This window comes from Bos indicus x Bos taurus, chromosome 2, assembly GCF_003369695.1.
Source record: "Bos indicus x Bos taurus breed Angus x Brahman F1 hybrid chromosome 2, Bos_hybrid_MaternalHap_v2.0, whole genome shotgun sequence".
Classification (NCBI taxonomy): Eukaryota; Metazoa; Chordata; class Mammalia; order Artiodactyla; family Bovidae; genus Bos; species Bos indicus x Bos taurus.
Genome location: NC_040077.1, coordinates 95,765,379 through 95,789,912, shown reverse-complemented (window position 1 = coordinate 95,789,912; position 24,534 = coordinate 95,765,379). Strand labels below are relative to the sequence as shown.

The 24,534-nt window shown below is 36.1% G+C and overlaps 1 protein-coding gene across 10 annotated transcripts in view; it reads right to left on the bottom strand.

Annotated features, from left to right (window-relative positions):
• The window catches only part of CREB1 (cAMP responsive element binding protein 1), a 57,032-nt gene that overhangs the window by 19,084 nt on the left and 13,414 nt on the right, over positions 1-24,534 (bottom strand). For 4 of the 10 annotated variants that reach the window (XR_003515007.1, XM_027565580.1, XM_027565602.1 and 1 more), the window contains exons 2-6: positions 19,107-19,228; positions 12,597-12,743; positions 11,846-11,887; positions 4,926-5,026; positions 1,724-1,866 (exon numbers count right to left, since the gene is read on the bottom strand). Coding sequence is in view for 7 of the 10 variants with exons in the window: in XM_027565580.1 (XP_027421381.1) it covers positions 1,724-1,866; positions 4,926-5,026; positions 11,846-11,887; positions 12,597-12,743; positions 19,107-19,220 (547 nt within the window). In the remaining 3 variants the exon portion in view is untranslated. Of the gene's footprint in view, positions 1-1,723; positions 1,867-4,925; positions 5,027-9,919; positions 10,024-11,845; positions 11,888-12,596; positions 12,744-19,106; positions 19,229-24,534 lie in introns of those variants that run through there. The other 6 variants (XM_027565596.1, XM_027565587.1, XM_027565611.1 and 3 more) reach the window with 5 other exon arrangements.

The following is a 24,534-nucleotide window of genomic DNA, read 5'->3' as shown; positions in this document are numbered from 1 at the left end:
TATTCCTCAAGTGTACTAAAGTTGGAGAAAAAGTTCATGTATCAATATGTTAGCACACATACCTTGAATAGCTCAAATTATTTTGATAAAAAATACACAATACACCTCTTTCTGCCAATGAAGAAGGAAGAGGATGAGTGAACTCTAATAAACTTACAGAATCGACAAGAAGCTTAGTCAAAAATGCCTGCCTTCTACTTACTATTAAAAGTTTCAGCTTTGGTAGAGCTAAAAAGTGTGCTACTTGTTTTTAATATGGGTGGAATGCAAATTAGTTATGCAAACCAAGGCCAAGGTGTAACTGGAAAATTATGAACTGGCAGTCAAACTTTTATACATATTTCTGAGACAGACTACCCCAGGACATTAGAAAACCAATGTAGTAAGAGTTTCGATGTGTACATTTGATGTGTTATTAAAGAAGAGAGGGAGGGCAACTATATAGCGGGCAGCATTGTATTTAATAAACAAATAAAAATGAAGACATCAGTGTGTGAGGCACTGTGGAAGGCAAAAAGATATTGGGAAAAAACAGAGGAAAAAGGTACCATTCACACAAATGCCTTTGATCAAACAAAGGGAGAACTCAAAAAGTACTTTTGTAATAGATTGAGATGAAAGATAAGAAGAGAGACCCAAGTATCAGAGACATCAGAGAAATGGGAACTTTGATAATTTTTCAAAAAAATCTTTGTTTTCTGTGAGACAAAAATTGGCCTTAAACATAATCAAAGAATAATTATCTGAAAACTCATGTTTTCTATTAACGTGTTATATGAGGACTGAAATACATTTTTAAGTAGTGGTTTAAAAAACTTCTTAGACTCTCCATGCACCTGAACAAAACAAAGGGCCACTTAGAGGTCTTACATACGTGGGTAATCCTAACTAAACCCTGAAGAAAAGCAAATGCTTCTGTTACAAAACTTTGCATATAAGTAAAGGAAATATATGAAAGTGAAAGTGGAGGGTGAAAAAGTTGGCTTAAAGCTCAACATTCGGAAAACGAAGATCATGGCATCTGGTCCCATCACTTTATGGGAAATAGATGGGGAAACAGTGGAAACGGTGTCAGACTTTATTTTTTGGGGGCTCCAAAATCACTGCAGATGGTGACTGCAGCCATGAAATTAAAAGACACTTACTCCTTAGAAGGAAAGTTATGACCAACCTAGATAGCATATTCAAAAGTAGAGACATTACTTTGCCAACAAAGGTTCATCTAGTCAAGGCTATGGTTTTTCCTGTGGTCATGCATGGATGTGAGAGTTGGACTGTGAAGAAGGCTGAGCGCCAAAGAATTGATGCTTTTGAACTGTGGTGTTGGAGAAGACTCTTGAGAGTCCCGTGGACTGCAAGGAGATCCAACCAGTCCATTGTGAAGGAGATCAGCCCTGGGATTTCTTTGAAGGAATGATGCTAAAGCTGAAACTCCAGTACTTTGGCCACCTCATGCGAAGAGTTGACTCATTGGAAAAGACTCTGATGCTGGGAGGGATTGGGGGCAGGAGGAGAAGGGGACGACAGAGGATGAGATGGCTGGATGGCATCACTGACTCGATGGAGAGTCGGACACGACTGAGTGACTGAACTGAACTGAAAGGAAATATAACAGTGACAATCAAGATCTAGCAAAGTGCCGACTGCTTTTATAAGATTACTTTGAGAATGCAGCCATTAGTTTTTCAACTCATTTTCCAAAACAGAAATATCAATTACTCACTATACTGTCCACTGCTAGTCTGATAAATCGGAGTTGGCACCGTGACAGTGGTGATGGCAGGTGCTGAAGTCTCCTCTTCAGATTTCTCTTCTTCAATCCTTGGCACTCCTGGTGCATCAGAAGATAAGTCATTCAAAATTTTCCTAGAAAAATAGAGAATTGTATCAGTTAAAATAAAAGTAACATTTACTGGCCAAATACAAAGAAGAGGAAAAGATCAGAAAACTGACAGAAAGTTGAGTGTTTAGGATAGAATTTAAAAATGTTATAGTTTAAAATGTAAAAACTTACAATAATAAACAATAAAATATGCAACATTAAACTAAAAATCAATCAGGGCATCTACATGTCAAAACCATATGAGGACTAGAAAAAACACAGATGAATTTCTCCTTTCAGTGAACATAAAAAAGACGATGATTCAAAATCCAGGTGCAATTAAAGAAGAGATGAATAGAAAAACTGACTATAGGAAAAACAACCCTTTTGCATGGCAAAGAATGCTTCCCTGCTGGCTCAGCTGGAAAAGAATCCACCTGCAATATGGGAGACCTGGGCTCAATCACTGGTTTGGGAAGATCCCCTGGAGGAGGGAACAGCTACCCACTCCAGTAGTCTGGCCTGGAAAATTTCATGGACTTTATAGTCCATGGGGTAAAACACTTGGATACAACTGGGCAACTTTCACTTTAATCTAGACACTAGGTTATTTTTTTCTTTTAAACCAATACAATCTTATGGTGTATTGGCTTTTTTGGCAACCACATTTAATCAATGATAATTAAAGAACATTATCTTTTTTAGATGAATTCTTAATCCAGAATCCTGTATGGGAATAACTGATTTTATTTTAAACTCAAGTTCAGAAATTTTACCATTATCCTCAACATTTTATCCTATAGTTTAGTTCAGTTCAGTTCAGTCACTCAGTCGTGTCTGACTCTTTGCGACCCCATGAACTGCAGCACGCCAGGACTCCCTGTCCATCATCAACTTCCAGAGTTCACTCAAACTCATGTTCATAGAGTCAGTGATGCCATCCAGCCATCTCATCCTCTGTCGTCCCCTTCTCCTCCTGCCCCCAATCCCTCCCAGCATCAGAGTCTTTTCCAATGAGTCAACTCTTCGCATGAGGTGGCCAAAGTATTGGAGTTTCAGCTTTAGCATCATTCCTTCCAAAGAAATCCCAGGGCTGATCTCCTTCACAATGGACTGGTTGGATCTCCTTGCAGGCCAAGGGACTCTCAAGAGTCTTCTCCAACACCACACTTCAAAAGCATCAATTCTTTGGCGCTCAGCTTTCTTCACAGTCCAACTCTCACATCCATACATGACCACTGGAAAAACCATGGCCTTGACCAGACAGACCTTTGTTGGCAAAGTAATGTCTCTACTTTTGAATATGCTATCTAGGTTGGTCATAACTTTCCTTCCAAGGAGTAAAGCGTCTTTTAATTTCATGGCTGCAGTCACCATCTGCAGTGATTTGTAGCCCCAAAAAATAAAGTGTGACTATTCGTTTCACTCTATTTCCCTTGGCTGCTATGATCTTTCAAGGTTTTTATTCTACCATCTCTTAGGGTACTTTGCCCTTAAGTTTGTTATTTGTTGATCTGATAAACATGGCTTTTATGTTTTCAGCTCAATTACTGATAAAAACACCAAGCCAGATGAAATCCAGTGAGAACCCTTCAAGGACTTCCTCTGGGTAAAAACTGATCACTATAAAGCTGGGCTGTTCCAATAAAAACCCAGCATGTATTAATTAATTCCCATTTCTCCAACTTCACAAAAATAACCTAAGAATATTGATACAGATCTTGTTATAATCAAATTAAGACATACAGGCTAGGTTTTGAGAGTTCATAAACTAAAAGCAAAATAATGGCATACTCCATTATGGAGGTTTGATTATAAGGGAAAATACCCTTCTCTACACATGTGTGGTGCCAATTAAGGCAAAAAAAAAAAAAGATTTTTTTCCAACATAAAACACATCATGTATCATAAGGTTACAGCTAGGGTTTACCTAGAACTTATATAGAGAAGCCATGTAGCTTGTTTCTTAGTATCAAGTTGAATTTGCTTCAGGATCAAATGTCTTACATAGTAACACTAGATATATTTCAAAGTTAAAAGATAAAACTAGCTATATTTTGAGAATTATGAGTATAAATAAATACAACACATACTTGGTAACACAGAATCCTCAAGACCTCAATTTACTGGTATTTCTTTAGGATCCCTAATTAAATTGTGAGGATAAAGAAAAGGGCTGGCTTAACAGCCAAGAAAATGGAAAAGATATAACATTCCTTTGAAAAATAGAAATATATATAAATAGAAATAATGTAGGCTAAAGAAGGGAAGAATAAGCTTGAAGTTTATTAAACTATGAATTGAACTTAAAAGATTTGTGGAATTGCTCTTCCTGGAAATACTTAATATGGCTCCAATTTCTATGTAGTACTAAAAACAGTTTTGGTCCATCTTGGAAGCAAGGTATGGATTAGGCAACTTTTGTAGCTGAACATAAAATTGCAGTAAGGTGCCCCTAAAATTAGGGAATATCATCAAACATCACCCTAAGCAACTATTAAATTAACAAGCAGTTATCATGCTAAGTACCATGGAATAAGAAATGTGTTATGAAGTACATGGTACAGTCTCAGAACTGACTTATAACTAGAAAATGCTATAACCTTATCAAATGTATTCCAATCTTTTAAACAGAAAAGCAGCAGCCAGCACAGTCTACAAAAACAGAAGGAAAAAAAAAAAAATCAGTCTTTTATCCAGGACTGTTCAGAGTAAGGCTTCTCTGGTGGCTCAGATGGTAAAGAATCTGCCTGCAATGCCTGGTTCGATCCCTGAGTCAGGAGGATCCTCTGGAGAAGGAAACTGCTATTCACTCGAGTATTCTTGCCTGGAAAATCCCATGGAGGGAGGAGACTGGTGGGCTGTAGTTGATGGGGTCACAAAGAGTCAGACACAACATGTTCAGATTAAGAAGTGCTCTTATTCTATATGACAAGCTTCAACTTATTTGAGAGAAGCAACTCAAGATGAAAAGACATGTTCTGTATGGTCCTGAATAGAGCATCTAACTGGCGTTCTGACATCTCTTCATCTGTAACTACATAGGGGTACACCTTTATACTTCTGATCCTAAATTCTTTTAACTATTCAACTACCTACATACCTGTAGGAAGGCCTCCTTGAAAGAATCTCTCTTCGTTTTTGGGAATCGGTTACACTATCCACTGACTCCTGTGAATCTTCACTTTCTGCAATAGTTGAAATCTGAAAATAAAGAAGAACTTTATCATGATAATCAAATTTAGTTCCCATAAAATTTTTATGAATTTTAAGAAAAGGTAAAATACAAAAGGGCATGTATCAACCTTATACATGCTTCAGTAGAAAATTAGTTTTTATGGGAAATAATCATACCATCCCTTTCCTCTCCCCTTTTTTCCCCATCCTACATAAGTCAGAGAACCTAAAAATTTTTTGTCAAAACCAAACTTTTGTGATATCCAAATTCAGTCTCATCTCTTTCAGGTCTTCTTATAATCAACACTGAATGTATCAGTATCACCTGTCAGTTGTTTTCTTATAGTTAGAACAAAACTACCAAGTAAAATAAAGTTCTGACACAAAGGAAAGAATAAATGACTAAATATCTAGCTGTCAGTCTACTGATTGTACAATATTTTCCTTTAACTGATGTGTAAATACTTTTGAGTATATTTACAATTGTACAAGTAAGATCGGTGATCCTTCAACCATGTTCCAGATGGCTGTTTCTAGCAATTCTGGAAGAAGTCCTCTGCTACATATAGACATGTGTCAAAGTTGGCAATCCACAATTTTTATTAAGCAAAACTTCAAGGTAAAGAACTGTGTATTCTGGAAAGTACGCTTGGATTGAGAAGGAATAAAGGTAAATGAATACAGATTTTATGTGGGATAATAATAATAGCAGCAACTAGCATTTACTGAGAACTTACTATGTGGCAGATGATATGTTAAAGCATATACATATATTACATTACTCACTTTAGGTACTAGATAAGTACCATTAGTATGTCCAGTTTATAGATGGAATAACTGAGGCACAAAGCGTTTAAGTAAATCACCCAAGTCACAAAGCTATGAAGTAGTGAAGCCACTGTCAACACCTGACATCTCAAATTTAGATGTCAACTAAATTTGATACTAGCATCAGTATCCTGCTGGTTCCAATCTCAAACCAATTTTGTCAGAAGCAGCAACCCAGAGCATTTTCAGACCATTTTTAGACTAGAACTTCAGTCATTTAGGTAAGCTAGTCTGTCAAATTTACACTGCCAAGTTTCCCTAGGCTAAACAGCAGGAGCCTCTTGCTCTCTCCTAACCTAGGTGAGCATGCTGCTGTCGGAGTGAGAATTAAATTTAACCAAGGCAAAAGGGTCTATGTGGGATAGCGCCTTATCAAAATTTATGGCAAAGGCAGTAAGAACAAACACAGTTAAGAGAAACTTGAGAAATCAAGAATGTGGTCCGAGCCTAAGGGTTCTGGACAGCAGGCAGTTGTATTCGGAGGGCTTTGTGATACACACTCACTTTAAAATGAAGTTTGTTAAATCTAGTAATTTTTCACAAAATAGATCTATGTTAAAGTAATGTATGTGCCCCTTAAAACATTTTTAAAGTGAACCAAGTATAGTCCTATAGACCTGTGATTCATGGTAGAGTAACAACACTATGCTGCTGCTGCTAAGTCGCTTCAGTCGTGTCCGACTCTGTGCGACCCCATAGATGGCAACCTACCAGGCTCCCCCATCCCTGGGATTCTCCAGGCAAGAACACTGGAGTGGGTTGCCATGTCCTTCTCCAATGCATGAAAGTGAAAAGTGAAAGTGAAGTCGCTCAGTTGTTTCCGACTCTTTGGGACCCCACGGACTGCAGCCTACCAGGCACCTCCGTCCATGGGATTTTCCAGGCAAGAGTACTGGAGTGGGGTGCCATTGCCTTCTCCGAACAACACTATAGTTACTGCCAAACGAACACACAGAACACTTTCCCACTAATCTGTAGCTGCTGTTAACTAGCTCACTCAGCAGAGTCTCTACACAGACTTTCTCAAAGATGTAGAGCTGATGAGGAGTTGTAAAAAGGCCTTAGCAGAGAACCAGAATTTCAACGGATAACAAGATCGAACTCAAAGTGAATAACCTGACAAATGTTTATCCTCATTAATGTTTTTTAGAACCTTAGTTTCTCTACATTCTGTCTTTTTTTGCTTAACTCTCATTCTTACAACCTTCTTTCAAGGATATATAATGATGTAAGCACACTCATGTGAAGAGTTGACTCATTGGAAAAGACTGATGCTGGGAGGGATTGGGGGCAGGAGAAGGGGACGACAGAGGATGAGATGGCTGGATGGCATCACTGATTCGATAGGCGTGAGTTTGAGTGAGCTCCAGGAGTTGGTGATGGACAGGGAGGCCTGGCATGCTGCGATTCATGGGGTCGCAAAGAGTTGGACATGATTGAGCGACTGAACTGAACTGAAGCACACTCTTCCAAGTTGAAAGTCATTAAAATAACAACTTTAAAACATGCTACATAAACTACACATAGGACAATTTTGAAATGAAACAAATTAACACTGCTTTTTAAATATATGGCCTTTAATTTTTTCCCCCAAACTCAATGCATCTATTGCTCCCAGTAGAACAAAGTCTCCTATTCCTCTTACCTGAAATAACTTGTCAATTCACACAAAAGGAACTAACTTATACTCTACGATTGCAATTCAAAAAAAAAATTTGAAGTATGACTGCTGTACAATGTAATTTACAAGTATACAGTATAGTGAGTCACAATTTTTAAAGGCGATGTCCCATTTACAGTTATAAAATATTGGCTATATTCCCTGTGTTGCACAATAAGTTCTTATAGCTTATTTTATACATAATAGTTTGTACCTCTTAGTCCCCTACTCCTATATTGCCACTTTCCTCATCCCTATCCCCACAGGTAACCACTAGTTTGTTCTCTGTATCTGTGAGTCTGTTTCTTTTTTAATATATTCACTAGTTTGTTGTATTTTTAAAATTCCACATATAAGTGATATGTACTGCAATTTTTTAAATGTAAAGGGAATTCAGAACTATTCAATACTACATAATGAATGTAGTATTTCCTCTTTGGTGGAATACTATCCAGAAAGAACTTAGAATTATGAATATGAAGCCAATTCCTATGGACTATCTACCAAAAAACAAACAAAACTCCCCCCACCCCCAACACCATACCCCACCTCAAACCAAAACCAAACAAAAAAACCAAACCCGCCCCCTAAACCACTAAATCCTCATTGCTAAGACCATTAAGCACCATTAAAATCCTTTTAAATAATAACAGTTCAACACGTTTAATAGGTTATTAAAAAAATAACATGAAAAACTATATCCCACTTGTAAGTATCAAAGACTATCATCACACTCCAATGACAGAGCCCCTTCCTCTGGTCTTCACCTCCTCCTGCCTCTATTATTAATCCCTTCCTGAGTTCCTTAAATAGGACTTTAATCATGGCCACTTATAGGTCAAGAAATTTAAAAAAAGCCAAACCCATCACTGAACCTTTTAGATCTGTATTTCTCAATATTTTCTTTATTTGTTAAGACAAAGTTTGTTAAAAAACCATACCTCCTATTTATATAAGAAGGAAAAAAAAAATCCCTATTTCGATGTTATTTGAAATGTCAAAATAAAATATACAGTGACTAGCACGAAATTTTAAAAATGGTTGTATTAAATGTTTTCTCAAACTATACATGGTCCCCTGAAAACTTAAGCACTTTCCTGGAGTACAGTTCAGGCTCAGGTTTAGGGCCCAAGTTTATTCACTGGATCAAGGAGTTTAATAGAAGTCTAGAGCAGTAATCTCCAGACTGTTTTGATCTGCAGATCTCCCTTATAAATAAGAAAATCTGATATAAGCACATACATTTATTTTCAAGTTTTAAGTATTATCTATATCATAAAACAAATTAATTTTTAAAGAGTCAATGTAAGTATTAAAATACACTTGTAAATTTCTTAATATTTCATAGCAACAAGAGTGATGTGCTTTAATATGGTTCATTAAGAAACCATTTAATATTTTATAACAGTGACGCAAAAATGTGATTCTAAGCCTGGACTTTCTGAAATGTGATCTGACATCTGCAACTGCTGAAAAAAGGAGTTCATGACATGTGGATATAGGAATAAGTGCTTTGTGATTGGGCCTACTAAATAAAACAATCATTTTTTTTTTCACTTTCATCTATCAATTGCACAAACTTTTGATGAAATTTACTAGTATACTTTCATCTCCCTGACTCTTGGTCAGTTATTACATGCTAATAAAAGCTTTTACATTTTAACAAATAAGTTCAACACCTCCTGAAACTCAAGAACACTTCTGAATAGTTTGGAAAACTCTATTTCCAGAGTTTTAAAAGTATATACATTTGAGTTTCTAGGTGACAAATCTATACTGTTTTCAGTTAAAAAAAAGTATGGGAACATTTCCAAACTTCTATATTCAAAATATTCTGTCCAAAGCATGATTTCTTTTCAAAATGGAGGTATTCTCTCATACATTGTTAAAATGTCACCTTCTCTCAGAAAGGATAGTTGAAAAGAATTTCTTTTTTTCAAAAATATCTGTTAGTTAACATATCCTTTATAGGTTATCTCTTGCTTGCCATTATAAAGATCAGCAACTTTGGAACACTTGTCATGTAAAAATAAACAAGTAACATCCTTGTGTTTGTTCAGCAACTCAAATATTTGCTATATGATAACCACTGGATACCTTGCACAAAAGACTTGTGTGTGCCTCCATCACAAAAGACATAATGTGTGTCTCCATCACATTATGAAGTATTGCAAAGGCTGTATCAAAAACTTCAGTGCCAACCACAATCCCTCTTGCTCACTCTATCCAGGCCATGTCATCTTGCTATACTTTCACTTTTGGGCCTCTGGACTTGCTTTTATTATTTGTATGGCTTAGCCTCCTTCACTGCTTTCTAGTTTTCTGCTCTTTGTGTTCCCTGACCACTCTACATAAAATAAAATACCCTTCCCTCCACATTATTCTCTATCCCTTTCCCCTGCTTTAATTATCTTCCCAGCACTTATCCTCACCTGACATAATTTATTTTTTCATTGTCTCTCTTCGCTCAAATGTGATCTTCATGAGAATAGAGAAGTATTATTTGCTCACTGCTGCTTTCACAGCACCTAGAACAGTGACTGGCACATAGCATGTGATCAATAAAAATTCGTTGAAGGAATGAATGTAATAATTTAAGGTAACATAATCCATAAATCCTATGCAATGTTTTAACTGCATTGTATTAAAAATGCATCCAAAATTAACAAATGAAAAGTGAGGATGATACTGTTAACTTCTATACATTTGTGTAACTCCCATTATTTTTGTGGGAATTTTTACATAATCTGTGAGATCTGACTTACACGTATACCTAAGGGATAAGTTAGGGCACTGATGAATATGAAATATTAGTAAAGCTTAGTTTCTAATCCTCTGAGATGAAAAAAGATAAACAGAAATCTTAATATCTTATTCTCACATCAAGAGAAATGTACCTTATATATTTCAGAAATGCTGTTCTAGAATACTAATATTCTTCCATCAAGAAGTTTGAGGAATCAGTTCTCTCCTTGTTTGATCACCTCTTCTGTTATAAACCATTCTCTAATGATTAATTCTAATCACTGTGAACCAGCTGAAATACCACTGAAGTTTAATAGCTTCTCTATGGTTTAGGGCCTTTAAATTAAAAATACTGTTTGTGTTTCTGTTTCTGGAATTCAGGTTTCTAATTATAAGCACAGCTCACACATTTCTACAAGTTAATGGTCATTATTATTATTCTTACCACAGAGTAAAGATTAAAATTAAGAATATAATCAACAATTAAACATCATTTATTAAAACCAATATTTATAATGTTAGCAAATTTTGTGTTAATTTTTGTGTGTTCTTTATAGAAAGACCTCCTATCGTAAGTGAAAAAGAAAAAGTAAAGGTTAATGTGAGATCTGGAATCTAGGTCTCCTGACTAGAAGGTCAGGTTCTTTCCACTATTATCAAGAGGAAGATACAAGCAGGGAATTAGTAATGGCATACATCATATGAACAACAGTTAGGCAGCATTCAATGAAATAAAAACTGAGACAAAAGATAGGAGACTATTGTTCAGTCAGTGTGGTTCTATAGAAATAACAAATTCTTCAGTCTTTACCTGGACTATACCATCTATTTAGTAACAACAAATTCCTTTTCAATATTACAACTTGATGATTTTACTTATATAAAAACATTCATTCTTCTTTCTCCTTTTACCCCTGCCCTAAATGTCCAAGCAAACCAAAGCACAGAGATCAAATGAAGTAGAGGTGAGTTAACATCTATTATATCCTTTGATGACACTAATAGAAGACAAAGAAGGGACTTCTCCCCTCTACAAGTATCAATCAATCTGGCTACTGTACTCAAGGGGAAAAGAAAGAAAACAGCTCTCACCCACAAGATGACGACATGGATGGTAAAGAGGAAACAAAGCAATGTCGATTATAAATGGCTGAAGAAAAACAGGCATTTACTTGGTCTGGACATATTTTTAATGGGAAGGATGTGGGAGATAGGGAAAAGGAAGCAGTCCAATAGAAAAAGGAGTTAAATTTGCTTGTTTCTGAGGATAGAATTGGGACCACTAGGTAATACTTTTAGAAAGGTATTCTGGTTCACCTCAGGGAAGAATATTTTAGCAATCACCCGATTATAAACTGGTTACCTCTGGAGATTGCCTCCTTTCTCTGAAAGAGTCGAAGTAATGCCAGACTACCGTTTGGAGGAGGGGAGAAGGATGTAAATAGGGAAACTAAGTAACAGATTAAGGGCTGGATAGGTAACAAGTTTGGCCTACACCTAGAAGATACCTAAGATTTTTATTTAAACCTTGAGTTCCATGTTTAGAGAGAAGGGACAAAGATATAAAGAATAATTTCTCACCTTCCTTTCTAAAAATAGGACCTAGGACTCACCTGAGTTCCGGAGAAAAGTCTTTTTAAGTCCTTACAGGAAGACTGTGAAGCAAAAAATATGAAATGGGAGGCTGGGGTTATGGCCTACTTGAATGAACGTTCAAGTCTTTTTTTTTTCCTTCCCCAATAAGCTCATTGCAAAGATGTATACTGCCCTAGGTTCCCTACAGTTAAGTAGAGGTTTACATGCCTTTATTCCCCTTGGATCCAAATTAAAGGAACAATCTCTCCAAAGAATAAGATAACATGCATGGAAAAATACCTGATTCTTAAGGTACAATTTCTGAAGGTATCATTTCGAAGTTGTATATACTCTAACTTAAGACTTGTAAACATAGTTGTTTTTCTCTAAAATTCAAATAATACTTAGGTAAGGTTATTAATTTTTGACAAGGGCTGTTTTTTCCAATTGCATGCTTAGAAAATAATTACAAAGTTATTATTTTGCATCTTATTTCCCTGAGGTACCCTTATAGTCTCTCCCAACATTTCCACTTTATCCCGTATACTTTATGATTTTTCCCAATCAATTCTTTTTTTCCTCCAGTTTAAGAAACAGTTTTTTATTATGTCTGTTCTTGTGTATATATGTTCCTATACTTAAGGTGACTATACAGATGCAGCATATTCCATAATTACTATAAAATAAAACTCTAAACTAGACATGTTCCTATTTTCATAATGAGAGGAAGAGAAATATGGCTATCAACGACAGTTATGAAAGTAGATGCAGAACTTTTTATACACATACCTGAACTGTCTGGACTTGTGGAGACTGAATAACTGATGGCTGGGCCGCCTGAATAACTCCATGGACTTGAACTGTCTGCCCATTGGGCAGCTGTACTAAAGTTACGGTGGGAGCAGATGATGTTGCGTGAGCTGCTGGCATAGATACCTATGGTGTTGAACATGGAAAAAAATTACCATCACAGATACCTCCTTGGGAGTACTCATGTTTAATATGAAGCAACTTTTTAGCAGCAAAAGGATGACCCTTCTGCTAGGTTTAAGTATTCCAATGGTGTGAAAGGAACTAACATTAAGCTTAATATTCTTTTTGGAAAAAAAAAACAAAAAGAAACAAACACTGCAAATACTTCCCATGCCCCCCACTTTTAAACTCCTCCCAAATGACAAAAATCAAAAAACTGTTCTAATATAGTATCAAAATATGTAACACAGACTTTTTTGAACACTAAATACCACTTTATTTGTACGGTGCTTTAAAGTTTCCCACCTGCTTTCATATTCAATTTCTCATTTGCTCTTTGAAGAAATCAGACTGGGTTAGAATAAGAGTCATCCCGATATTCTCTCCCCACTGAGAGACAGAAACATTAAGTGCTCCAAGAGATTAAGCAACTTACCCAAGGTCAAGAGATAAGCTAGCTTTGAAGGAATGTAAAATTCTTCAGAATATCATGTGTTAAATTAAGCCATGTTCTAAAGTATAATTGTTCCCAAACTTGGGTGAAGCTTAGCTACTAAGTCTAAAACAAATACATATCTTACAGTATAAAGCATATTTTTCTCTTATAAACTTATTACAAGTATGCCTTTCATTCATGAGGAAGTACAAACTGAAAATGTCTATCTCCTCCCAGCACTGAACTGGTAATAGTTGATATTTTAAGGATTTATCTTCCTCTTGAAGAGATAAAGGGGCAGAATTGAGAGAATTTGAGAAACCAGTTTTCTCCTGAGGCACAAAGAAGGCAATCTTAATAAGTCAATACCCAGGTTAAAAGGGCTCTTAAGTCATATGTATCTATCAGATTGTACAGTATTTATGGTTCCTGCGCTTGAATGTGTTTGAGGGTAGCAATTTTATTTGTCCATTTGGTAATAAATTTGGGAATTTAATGAAGGTCATGTGATCATACTCTTTCCTTAGACTGCAAGGAGATCCAACTAGTCAGTCCTAAAGGAAATCAGTCCTGAATATTCACTGGAAGGACTGATGCTGAAGCTGAAGCCCTAGTACTTTGGCCACCTGATGTGAAGAACCGATTCATTGGAAAAGACCCTGATGCTGGGAAAGATTGAAGGTAGGAGGAGAAGGGGACAACAGAGGATGAGATGGTCGGATGGCATCACTGACTTGATGGACATGTCTTGAGCAAGCTCCGGGAGTTGGTGATGGACAGGGAGGCCTGGTGTGCTACAGTCCATGAGGTCGACTCAAGTCCATGAGGTCGACTCAGTCCAGGAGTCATTCAACTGAGTGACTGAACTCACCTACTGGGGATATGTGTGCCAGAACAATGCTAGAATTGAAACTACAGAAATGAGAAAGACATAGGTTTTTGCCCTTAAAGAAATTATTGAGGCATGTGTATGAAGGAATGGGGAAAAGGTCACAAATAAATATAATTCAATGAAGTAATGTAGTCTGCAAAGAGAAAAATGGACACAGTGAGGAGAGTGATCCCACCCAAAGCAAGAGGAGGAGAGGCTACCAGGAAAGTATGTTAATTTGAAACAAAGCATACTAGTTAAAAAAAAAAAAGAAAGAACGAGTAAGGCATGTTCTTATGAGTTGCAGAGGGGAGGCACAGAACTTCACGAAGACGGTGACACTGGCAAAAGCAAAGAGAACAGCAATGTCTGTACATGGCAGAGAGGGATGACCAGCAGTTACTACTACTGGAACATATAAGTGTGTTACTATAGGCAGTAGGAAGTATGGAGAGATGGAATAATAGGGGCCAGATGGGCTAGTCATGAAATCTTATATAAGTTACATTAAAGAATCTGCATTTTATGCACTGAAGGGCTTTTGAACTCCTGAATACCATAGTGTGGTTTCCATTTTAGATAGATCACTTTACTTTAGTGGTAGGGTAAAAGATACTTATTTCAGAGGAAGAAGAAAGTAGAGGTGAGACCAACTGAGAAAGCCTATATATAGTAGTAAAAGTGAAGGCCAGCAATTAGGCACTAGGTGTATTAGGGATGGAAATAATATAAGTAATTTAATGAAAATTCAGGAGGCAGACCAGAAAGGGATTTATGAATGACTGATGGAAGGAAGTGAGAGAGAAATCAAAGACGACCCACATAGTTCACATGTGGGTGAAAACGGGTAAACTATGCCAAACAGAGAACACAAGAAGCTGCTTATGGGTGGCTGGGGTAATGGTGGAAAACAATGGAATTGATACGACATCTGAATTTGCAGAGATGTTTACAAGGCAGTTAAATATCTGACTATAAAGCTTGGGGGGAAAGACACCTACTAAAGGCAGAGGCTTAAGTCCTGAGCTTCCCCTTTGGACAGTGAGGAAGTCCTTCCTTATCAATCACTTTTTTTCTGGCCACTACAAATCTTACTTAAGTTTTACTTGGTTCTCAAAATGTGATCCACGGATTACCTCCACTAGAGTTACATAGGGTACCTGTTTATAAATTAGTCACAACCTCTGATGGACCCAAGGACATGTTCCCCGACATCAAGGTTGGAGAACCAAAACTGTAAATTATTCAGAATATCTCATATCAATGGAAAGCTCTTCTAATATTTGAAGCAATTAGTATGTCCTCTGAGTATTCTATAAGGTAAATGTAACAAGCTAACTTAACAAATAATCCTCTTTCTATGCTAATCATTCCACATAATGGTTTCTCTCATTGTGAATTTAGAAAATTCAGATACACCAATATAGAAAAAAATCACTTATATTCCTACCACTCAGAGCTCATCATTTAATATTTTTGCTGTAGATACATGTGTTTATAAAGATGCATATATATATATATATATATATATATACACACACACACACTCAATTTTTTTGGCACTATCACAGAATCTTTCAAATCCATTTCAAATATCTCTTCATACCATTAATAGTATTCTTTAACGGTTTTAATGACTGTGTAATGGTAAAATTACATAATTTAATAAATTCCTTATTACTGTCCATTTAGGTTTTCAAATGTGCCTGTTATAAGAAAGGCGACAACAGTATTGCAGCAATCATCCTTTCACCCAACTCTTTACTTAAAGCCCTCCATAAAAATTAACATTCTTATAGTCAAAACCAATGTTTTTTCCACTTTAAAAGAAATACTTGTAAATTTCAAAAGTAACAGAAGACATTTCATTATTATTTTAGATTGATTTTCCTCCTTCACTAGTTAGGCTGAATTTGTTTTTTTACATCCAATGGTCAAATCACAATGGTCTTGACAATTTTATTACAAATTTACAGTTTACTACGAGACAACAAAAATAGGTATCAGAATTCTGAGAAATTACGTCAAAATATATGTTAAGGACTTGGATGAGCAAATGAAAAAAAACCCTCTGTAATCAGGTATTAAAAAGAACAACAACAAAACTTACAAAAGTGAACAGACACTACTTCTCCTAAAACTCTAGTATCATGTCATTCCACTTATCCGTGATTATATGCTAATTGAACATGTGCATATAATTTTGTTCCTTCCCGAATTTCCAATTAAGCTTCATAAAACTGATTTTGTTTTTACAGGCATAATCACACCAGCAGAGAAGAATGGGAAAGGAAGTAACAATAATGAGTTTTGGAGGCTAGAAACAGGTGGGTGAATGGTAACGAACTTGGAAGACCTCAGATGACCAACTCATGAGGTGGAGGCAGGGACAGCTTGATTTGTGCTACAAGGTCCTTAAGAGGCTCAGAATCTAGGGCCCCCTAGAAGGTAGAGTGAAAGGAGGGGCTGAAGATAAGGAAGGCTGACTGAAGGCTCTTTGAAAAGCAAGCAGATCCCCTCCTCAGCCTCTGTGAACGGACACTAATCTCCCCTATGAGGACAGAAAAACGTTGGTTTATTTTCTGATGGAGGGTTTCTTGACTGCTTGACACCAGGCATTGCTGAGGTGAGGTACTGAACTCCAATCTCCTTCCGTTGGTTGGCTCACAGGTCTTTACTTACATGCAGGAGATAGTAAAGCTTTTCTCTGGGGAACCTGACCAACAAACACCAAGTTAAGAAGACTTAACATAATGACACTGGGATGCCACCCTACCACGAACCTCACAACTCACAGACGTCAGGCCCCGAACGTATACACACAACATCAAACATAGGTTTTTGGTCACCTTACTTTTAAATGTAGGCCAACAACCACAAGTTATCAAATATGAAGAAAGCTTCTAATATGAAAGATGGTGACCAAAAAGATAGAAGAGGAAAACTGTATACAGAAGAAAATCTATGTAGAGAGAAGAAAACTTAAAACTTAATATTATAAAGGGAAAATACTGCCTGCATGAAACATTAAAAAAAAAAAAAGTGTAAGTGTTAGTTGCTCTGTCATGTCTGACTCTGCGATCCCACGGACTGTAGCCCACCAGGCTCCTCTGTCCATGGAATTCTCCAGGCAGGAATACTGGAGTGGGTAGCCATTTCCTTCTCCTGGGTATCTTCCTGACCCAAGGATTGAACCTGGTCTCCTGCATGGCAGGCAGATTCTTTACTGTCTGAGCCACCAGGGAAGCCTGAAACAAACAGGATACTATTAAAATACAAAAGGACTGTTCAGAAACAAAAGGAACTCTTGGAAACATGATAGCAGAAATAAAACAAATCCAACAGATGGGGTGAAGTGTGAAGTTGAAGAAATCTCTGAGGGCAGAGCAAAGACAGACTGAAACAGGAGAGAAAACTAGAGAAACAGTCCTAGAGGTATTAACATCTGGATCACAAGAATCCAAGAGATAAAAGAGAAAGAAGAGGGAGAGAAAAAAATCATCAACGAAATAACTTAAGAAAATTGCCCAGAAATGAAGACCCAAGTTTCCACTTAAAAAAAAGGGGGGGGGGGGGCACTGAAGACTACTGCACAATGGATGGTAACAATTCAAGACCTTGATAATGAAATGGTGAAGCACTGTGAACAGAGATTTTTACAAGATAACAAGAGATACAAAGTAAGAAATGGGTTTAGTCTTTTAAAACATCAATACTAGAAAATGACTGTGCCTTAAAAATTTGAAAAACATTTTCTTTACCAGGAATTCTTTACCCAGTCAAACTTGCTCAAGGAACCACTGGAAACAAAACTCCACAAGACAGTAGGAAGGCAACCTCCAGAATGACGTTACACAGCAGACGTGGAGGACATCCAGACCAGAAGAATGGTGTCCCGAGAGATAGGTATGTTGAGGACTGTCATCACCAAAATCCCTGCTGGTACTGTATCTTCTTTTTACTAGAGGGCTGAGTGCCTGGATGAGTCCCGATTAGGACCTGTACACATTTGCCTTGACATGTACTTAAGAGGCCCTGATGCTCTCACCTTTGTTCCTGCACCTGCTTCATCGTGAGTGTACGTTTACTTCATCCCTAAATATAATCTGCTTTGCCTTACTCCTCAGGGCTGGAGGTGGGCCCCAGTGATCTTGGGAGAAAACACAGAACATCCCACTGCTTCTGACTACCAGAAGACCTAGTATTCGGCCCTAGTATTCCTGCTAGAGACCTAGTATTTGACCCGTATTTTAGCTCAGTGTGGTGACCATATGTGATTAGTCCTCCATTTCCCAAGATCCATTCTTGCTCCAGACTCTCCTGTAGGAGAGCTTTTAAACTCTCTGGGAAGCGGAAGCTCCACATCCCACTCTTCTTACCTAGCAGGTTATTTGTTTGCTATTTGGTTTTTATATTAACCACTTTTCTCACTCATATATAACATAATGCCAATAAATGTTAATAAAACATTTGAGGAAAAATACATAAGAACAAAAAATAAAGATGAGAATATAACCTTAGAATGTTTAAGACAAAGACAAAATGAAAGAACTATGAATCATACTTTAAGAAATACAGGGACAAAAACTATCATCCTTGATATTTACTTGTGTGTCAATTTATTTGTTTATTCTATCTTTTTCGTTTAAGCACATGTAAAATTAGCCTTTCAGATTATGTGTCCCCATGCCCCCAAATAAATCTATGATATGAAAAAAAAAAAAACCCCAGTTATCATAGTTTTATTCCTTTAAGAGACCACCTACCCATCAGTTTAAATGTAATTATCCTGAATCATGTCACTACTACAAATAGTGTGTTAGTATTTAGCAATACATTTTTCTGTTACTGAATACTGTCATTTCTAAAATTAGGCTGATACTAAATAAATAGGAATTTTGATATTCTAAGAATGTCACCACTCATTCTATGTATATCTCTAATAAAAACTAAGTTCTCTTGTATTTGAAACATATTCCTCTTAGAAGAGACAACTTGGAATCTCTCCATGTTTTTATACCTGGGCTAATGTGGCAATCTGTGGCTGGGCTTGAACTGTCATTTGCTGGCTTTCAGCTTCTGTTACAGCTGCATCTCCACTCTGCTGGTTCTCTGCTCCAGATTCCATGGTCATTTAGTTACCTACAATAATATGGAAGAGTGTTACAAGCACTACAGTGCTTTGTGCTTTTGTGGTTTTAAAGGCAATTTTCAAGTTATAAAAAGGTATATGTGGTGGTTAGGTTAGCAGATGCACTCAGAAATCTAGTTAAGCTACAATGTAGTTGGATTACTGTCAAGACTTGTCCAAATATGCTGAGCTGTAAAAGTTCTAGTTTTTTCAAAAAAGAAAAAAGCTTTTTCCTTTTACTTCCCAATATTACTCCATCTGTTATGGAAGATGGGATTCCCCTCTTCCATGAATCTGTCCTAAAAAGGAGAGGAAGGGCAGCAGCAAAGTTTTAATGTTTTCAAAATGTATCAATCAGGTAAGGAGGGAGGGCAGAGAGCAGAAGTGAGTTGATGACAGGGTCTATGAGATACAGGCTTCAAGGTACCTCCTATAAAGGTATTCCCTCTATGATAGGGAAGAAACAGAAAAATTATAACCTACTTCTTCAGGAAATTGCTGGTGGTTAAGACAAAATAGCCCAAGTTTCAGGAGCTCAACTTATGGCTCTTGACACAGAGTCAAATTAGAGACCTCAAACACGTAAAAGGTTCTTTTGCATTCTGACTCATTACCCTATATAATGTGCAACACTCCACACGTGCATGTATACCCACAAACAACACACACACAATAAAACACTTAAAAATTTTAACTAGATTCTGGATACATTAATCAAGGCTGATCCTTTTAGATCCTGCTTTGCTAAGAGTTTAGAGTGTTTGTTAGATCTGGCACTGGGTGACTGCAAAAGTGGAGGGCAATTCCCAGCAGCGGACACTACTTTGAGATTAGAAAAACTGATTATATATATATAGCAGATAAACTGGGGGAGGAACTGTGTCTCAAGGAGTCACAATAAAAGGGATTATTTCTTACTTGTGTACTACTGTTATCACTCAGTTCCTAACATATTACCTGTCAAAAATAAATTTAATAGTAAGGACTACCTATGGCGATTTGATAAACAACACAAAAACTCCAATGCTTTTCCAGAATTTATTACATTTATTTTATAACTCTGAAACTGATAATCAAAATAGTCATTAATCCTTATGTGATTATTACATGCCATCAAAACGTATCACATACTAACATTCTGCCACCATTCACAGGAGTCTATAGAATATTTTTACAAGTGACAGTTAAAAATGAAAATATCTCTGTGGAAATGAATAATTTAGAAATAAAGAAGCCACAAAACAAATGACAAAGGAAAAGATCAACAGATTTGACTACATAATTATTTAAAATATTAACAAGACAAAAGCCACCAAGACAAGTACACAACGAGAAAATATCTCATACATACAATCAACACAATAACATCTAGAATACAGAGAAACTACTACTCAGTAAGAAACTCTTATTATTTATTGACTAGTTTACAAAGATAGAATTTTTTTTGGAATAGTAAAAAACTAGAAACAAGTATCCATCATTAGAAGGACCATTAAAATATTAAAGCAATGAAAAACAATGAAGTCTAACTATAATGGAATGACAAATAAAGCTTTCCAAGACAGTGAAATGGCAAGTTATAGAACTTTTTATAATGTAGAACCCCATTTACATTAAAAAAAAAATGTATAACAAATTGTTATAAAGGTATATGCATGGAAAAGGTGTAGAAATTTTAACTGAACCATAGTTAAGTGCTGGCTCTGAAGAGAGAAAGATTTGGTAGAACTGTAAATGATGATTTGCACCTTTTATATATTTCAGTACTTTTCTGTGAGCATGGATTCAGGATTACGTGTTCAAGTAAAGACATTTTAATACCAGAAACGATGGGTAACATTTTCAAAATACGAATCAAAAGCTTTACTTCAGTCATGATTTTGAGATATCCACGGATAAAAAGTTTTTAATCTGATACCTATAATATGAAATTAGTATTTGTTCAAAATTTACCTAAACTGTTTATCCCAATTTCCAAAGAGTAAAAATAACTAATTTTTTAAAAGAATTGTAAAATAACTTTACTACCCCCTGTGATAATTCATTTGAGTTGTACACTTAAAATCGATGTTCTTTTAAACTAAAAAATTTCACACAGACTTAAAAGTAACAGAAAGCAACATCAAAAAATAGTTTGTGAATACTAAATACGGTTCATACTGTTGCTCTGGAAGAAAACATGAAAGCAAAACAATCTAATCTTAATAATAACAATAAAGTAAGTAAATGATCCATCTGAGGACAGCACTGAGTCAAGGTAAATAACAGCAGAAACCCACAAACTTTTCTCTATCTTCTGCCCCACATAATCAACTTAATGAGAACAAAGATAAACAAAAATTTACCATCATAATACCTTTTCATAGAGAATACACAACCATTTTGAAAAGACTTCAGTCCAAGCCACATTTTGTTTTTAAATCTTCTGGCTGCACCACGCCACATGTGGAATCTCCCACCAAGGATCACACACCCTCCCCAGCACTGGAAACACGGAGTCCTAACCATTGGGCAACCAGGGACGTCCGCCGCATTTTTTTTTAACCTACGCTGTCATCCAAACAGTTTCACCCTACCATCTGATAAAAAGTAACTCAAAGCACAGATCATACTTCTTCTGTTTACTTTTCAATATGTTAGAGCCACTTAATTTTCTTTTAACATTTAAGGTGTGTGCTTGCTAAATTACTTCAGTCATGTCCAACTTTTTGCAACCCTGTGGACTGTAACCCACCAGGCTCCTCTGTCCATGGGATTCTCCAGGCAAGGATACTGGAATGGGTTGCTTTGCCCTTCCCCAGGGGATCTTCCTGACCCAGGGACTCCACGTCTCCCGTATCTCCTGCATTGGCAGGCTGGTTCTTTACCACTAGTGCCACCTGGGAAGGGTATCATTGCAACTTGCTTCAGAAAATAAGATATTTATGATTCTATAATAAAAGAATAAAACCATCAGTTAACATAAGTAATTATAGTTACAAGGTCACATTCAAAGAAAGAATGTGATTGATTTGCATCTTCTTCCTTCCCCAACTAGATGATGTTAAATTACTTAATTTTCTTCTAAAGACAAAGTGTGGTATTTCCAATGGTTAGGATCCCCCATGTAAATAAACTGCCAGTGTTTCATTACCATTTCATTCTGGAAGACAACCAAACCTTTTTCAAAGTGGGGGACAGCCATATTAATTAGCTTCAGCAGATATCAACCATTTGAGCAACAGTACAATTGTCTTTTATCAGTTAATTCAGGCCTTTCTCAAAGCACAAGTGAGAATCATTTAAGGAAAAACAATTTGTTTCAGGTAAGAAATTCAGAAGAGTCAACTAAAACAGAAACTATTCTTCTGGTTTTCACCTTGAAGGTACTGAAACAGCAGTCTCCAACTAAACTAAATTAGCATTTAATGTGAGCACATTAATTATGACTTTGAAAGCTTTTACTCCTTTGTGTTTGTATCTTCAGGTGGAGAGAGAAGAGATAATAAGGTATGATGTATACAGTCTTCAATTTTTCTATTAACCCAGGAGCAATTTTAGTCAGCAGAGCAGTATTCAGACACAGGATCATTTAACAGAGCCAATATCTGGGTTTCCAAAATTACTTGAAGAAAGTAGATTCCTAATTGATTATACAAATGAAATGCATTTTGGGAGTGCAAAAACAAGCAAAAGACTGAATAAGCATAGATAAGGTACATATGAAGTCTGATAGAATGTTGTAACAATACTGGATCTGGAACATTAGAAACAATAAATCTTTAGAAATCATGGAAAATTGACAATTTATCAAGAATTCTTGAGTTCTTCTAATAATTCTGAATTCCAAAATTTATTTGGGAATGATATTTAAGATTTAGGTATTTTCATGATTTAACCCTAAAAATAGAATGTAATTCTTTGAAAACTATGAACTTAAAAATGAATTTCAAAATAGTGTTATGCCTAAAAAATTTTTTTTAAAAATTCATTCACAAAGACATGCCATTTTGCTCTAAGGGTCTTCAGAGTTCTATCTCTTAACATGAAAAACAAAAAGGGAATGATTCTGCAGTATTACGCACCTCACCTTGAGCGAAACAAAGAATGCTGTTCTGAAAAAAGAGCCTAGCATTTGATGGAAAGCTGGAGCTGTCATCAAGTGGTCACAGGACAAAATTAAGTTTTTTGTGTTCTAGTTTCCTCATCTGAAAACAAGAGATGGATAAAAAGATCTATCTCAATTTTAAATGCTTTGGTCTTAGGAAGTGACAACACAAGATGCATGCACACACACACAATTATGCAGGCCACTTAATATTTATTACCTCCTTTTACTATACGGTTCATAGCAAAGATGGACTAAAAATACGTCGCCTAGCCTCTTAATCTTGGGCAAATATAAAAATATTACCATTCAGATATGATACATAAAATTTATCAGTTTAACAGTCCTTTTCTTAATTTTCAAAGAGGATAGAGCAGCTTTTTTCTTTCCATCTTAGAAAGTATCAAGAAATTTATCTGACTAGGATTGTATTACTTTTGTACCTTTACATAGTCAAGACGATATTCAAAAATTTCAATATAGTTAGGATAAACATTCCAGTAAAGTGTCTATTTGAGAAGACAGTATGCTGCAATAGTCAAGAGTGGTGGAATGCCAAACACTGAGGATAAATACAGTATTAATAAATTTGGGCATTTATTTTCTGATAAGAAAAACGGTGTAAGCAAAGACTTTAATAACAGTAGGCCTTTAGAGAAATGAGTGAGTCAGTGGCTGGTGTATAAAGGATAAAAGATAAAGGATGGTCATTTCTAATCAATCTGCAGCTACTAGGGCAAAATGAGAATATGAGAATGATGTCTCAAAGTTAAGTTAATGGGTTTAGAATTTTTATGTTGCAATGTATTTTACTCTGTAAAGCAATATATCCCGAGGTAACTCACCAGAAGTCAATAATTCACTGTTCTTAAACTAACAGGATCTTCAATTTTAACAACTTACATTATATACAGTATACTTGTATTATAGCATTATATCCAAGTACTTACATGTTGGGCACTTGTTCAAGTTACTGGAGATGAAGAAATAAATTTTTTTTAAAACTTTGTGGAATTTATATTCTAGTGTGTGGAAATAGAAGAGAGAAAGTATAACAAGTAAAACATGTAACAAATCAGAACACAGTTAAGTGTTGGGTAAAATATAAGGGTGGGAAGGATGCTGAGGGATTTTCAATACTATAAAAGTGGATACCTCATGGATAAGGTAGCATTCAAATTCACCTACCCAGCACCTATACAGAACTATACCAAATCAGGGAGAAATATC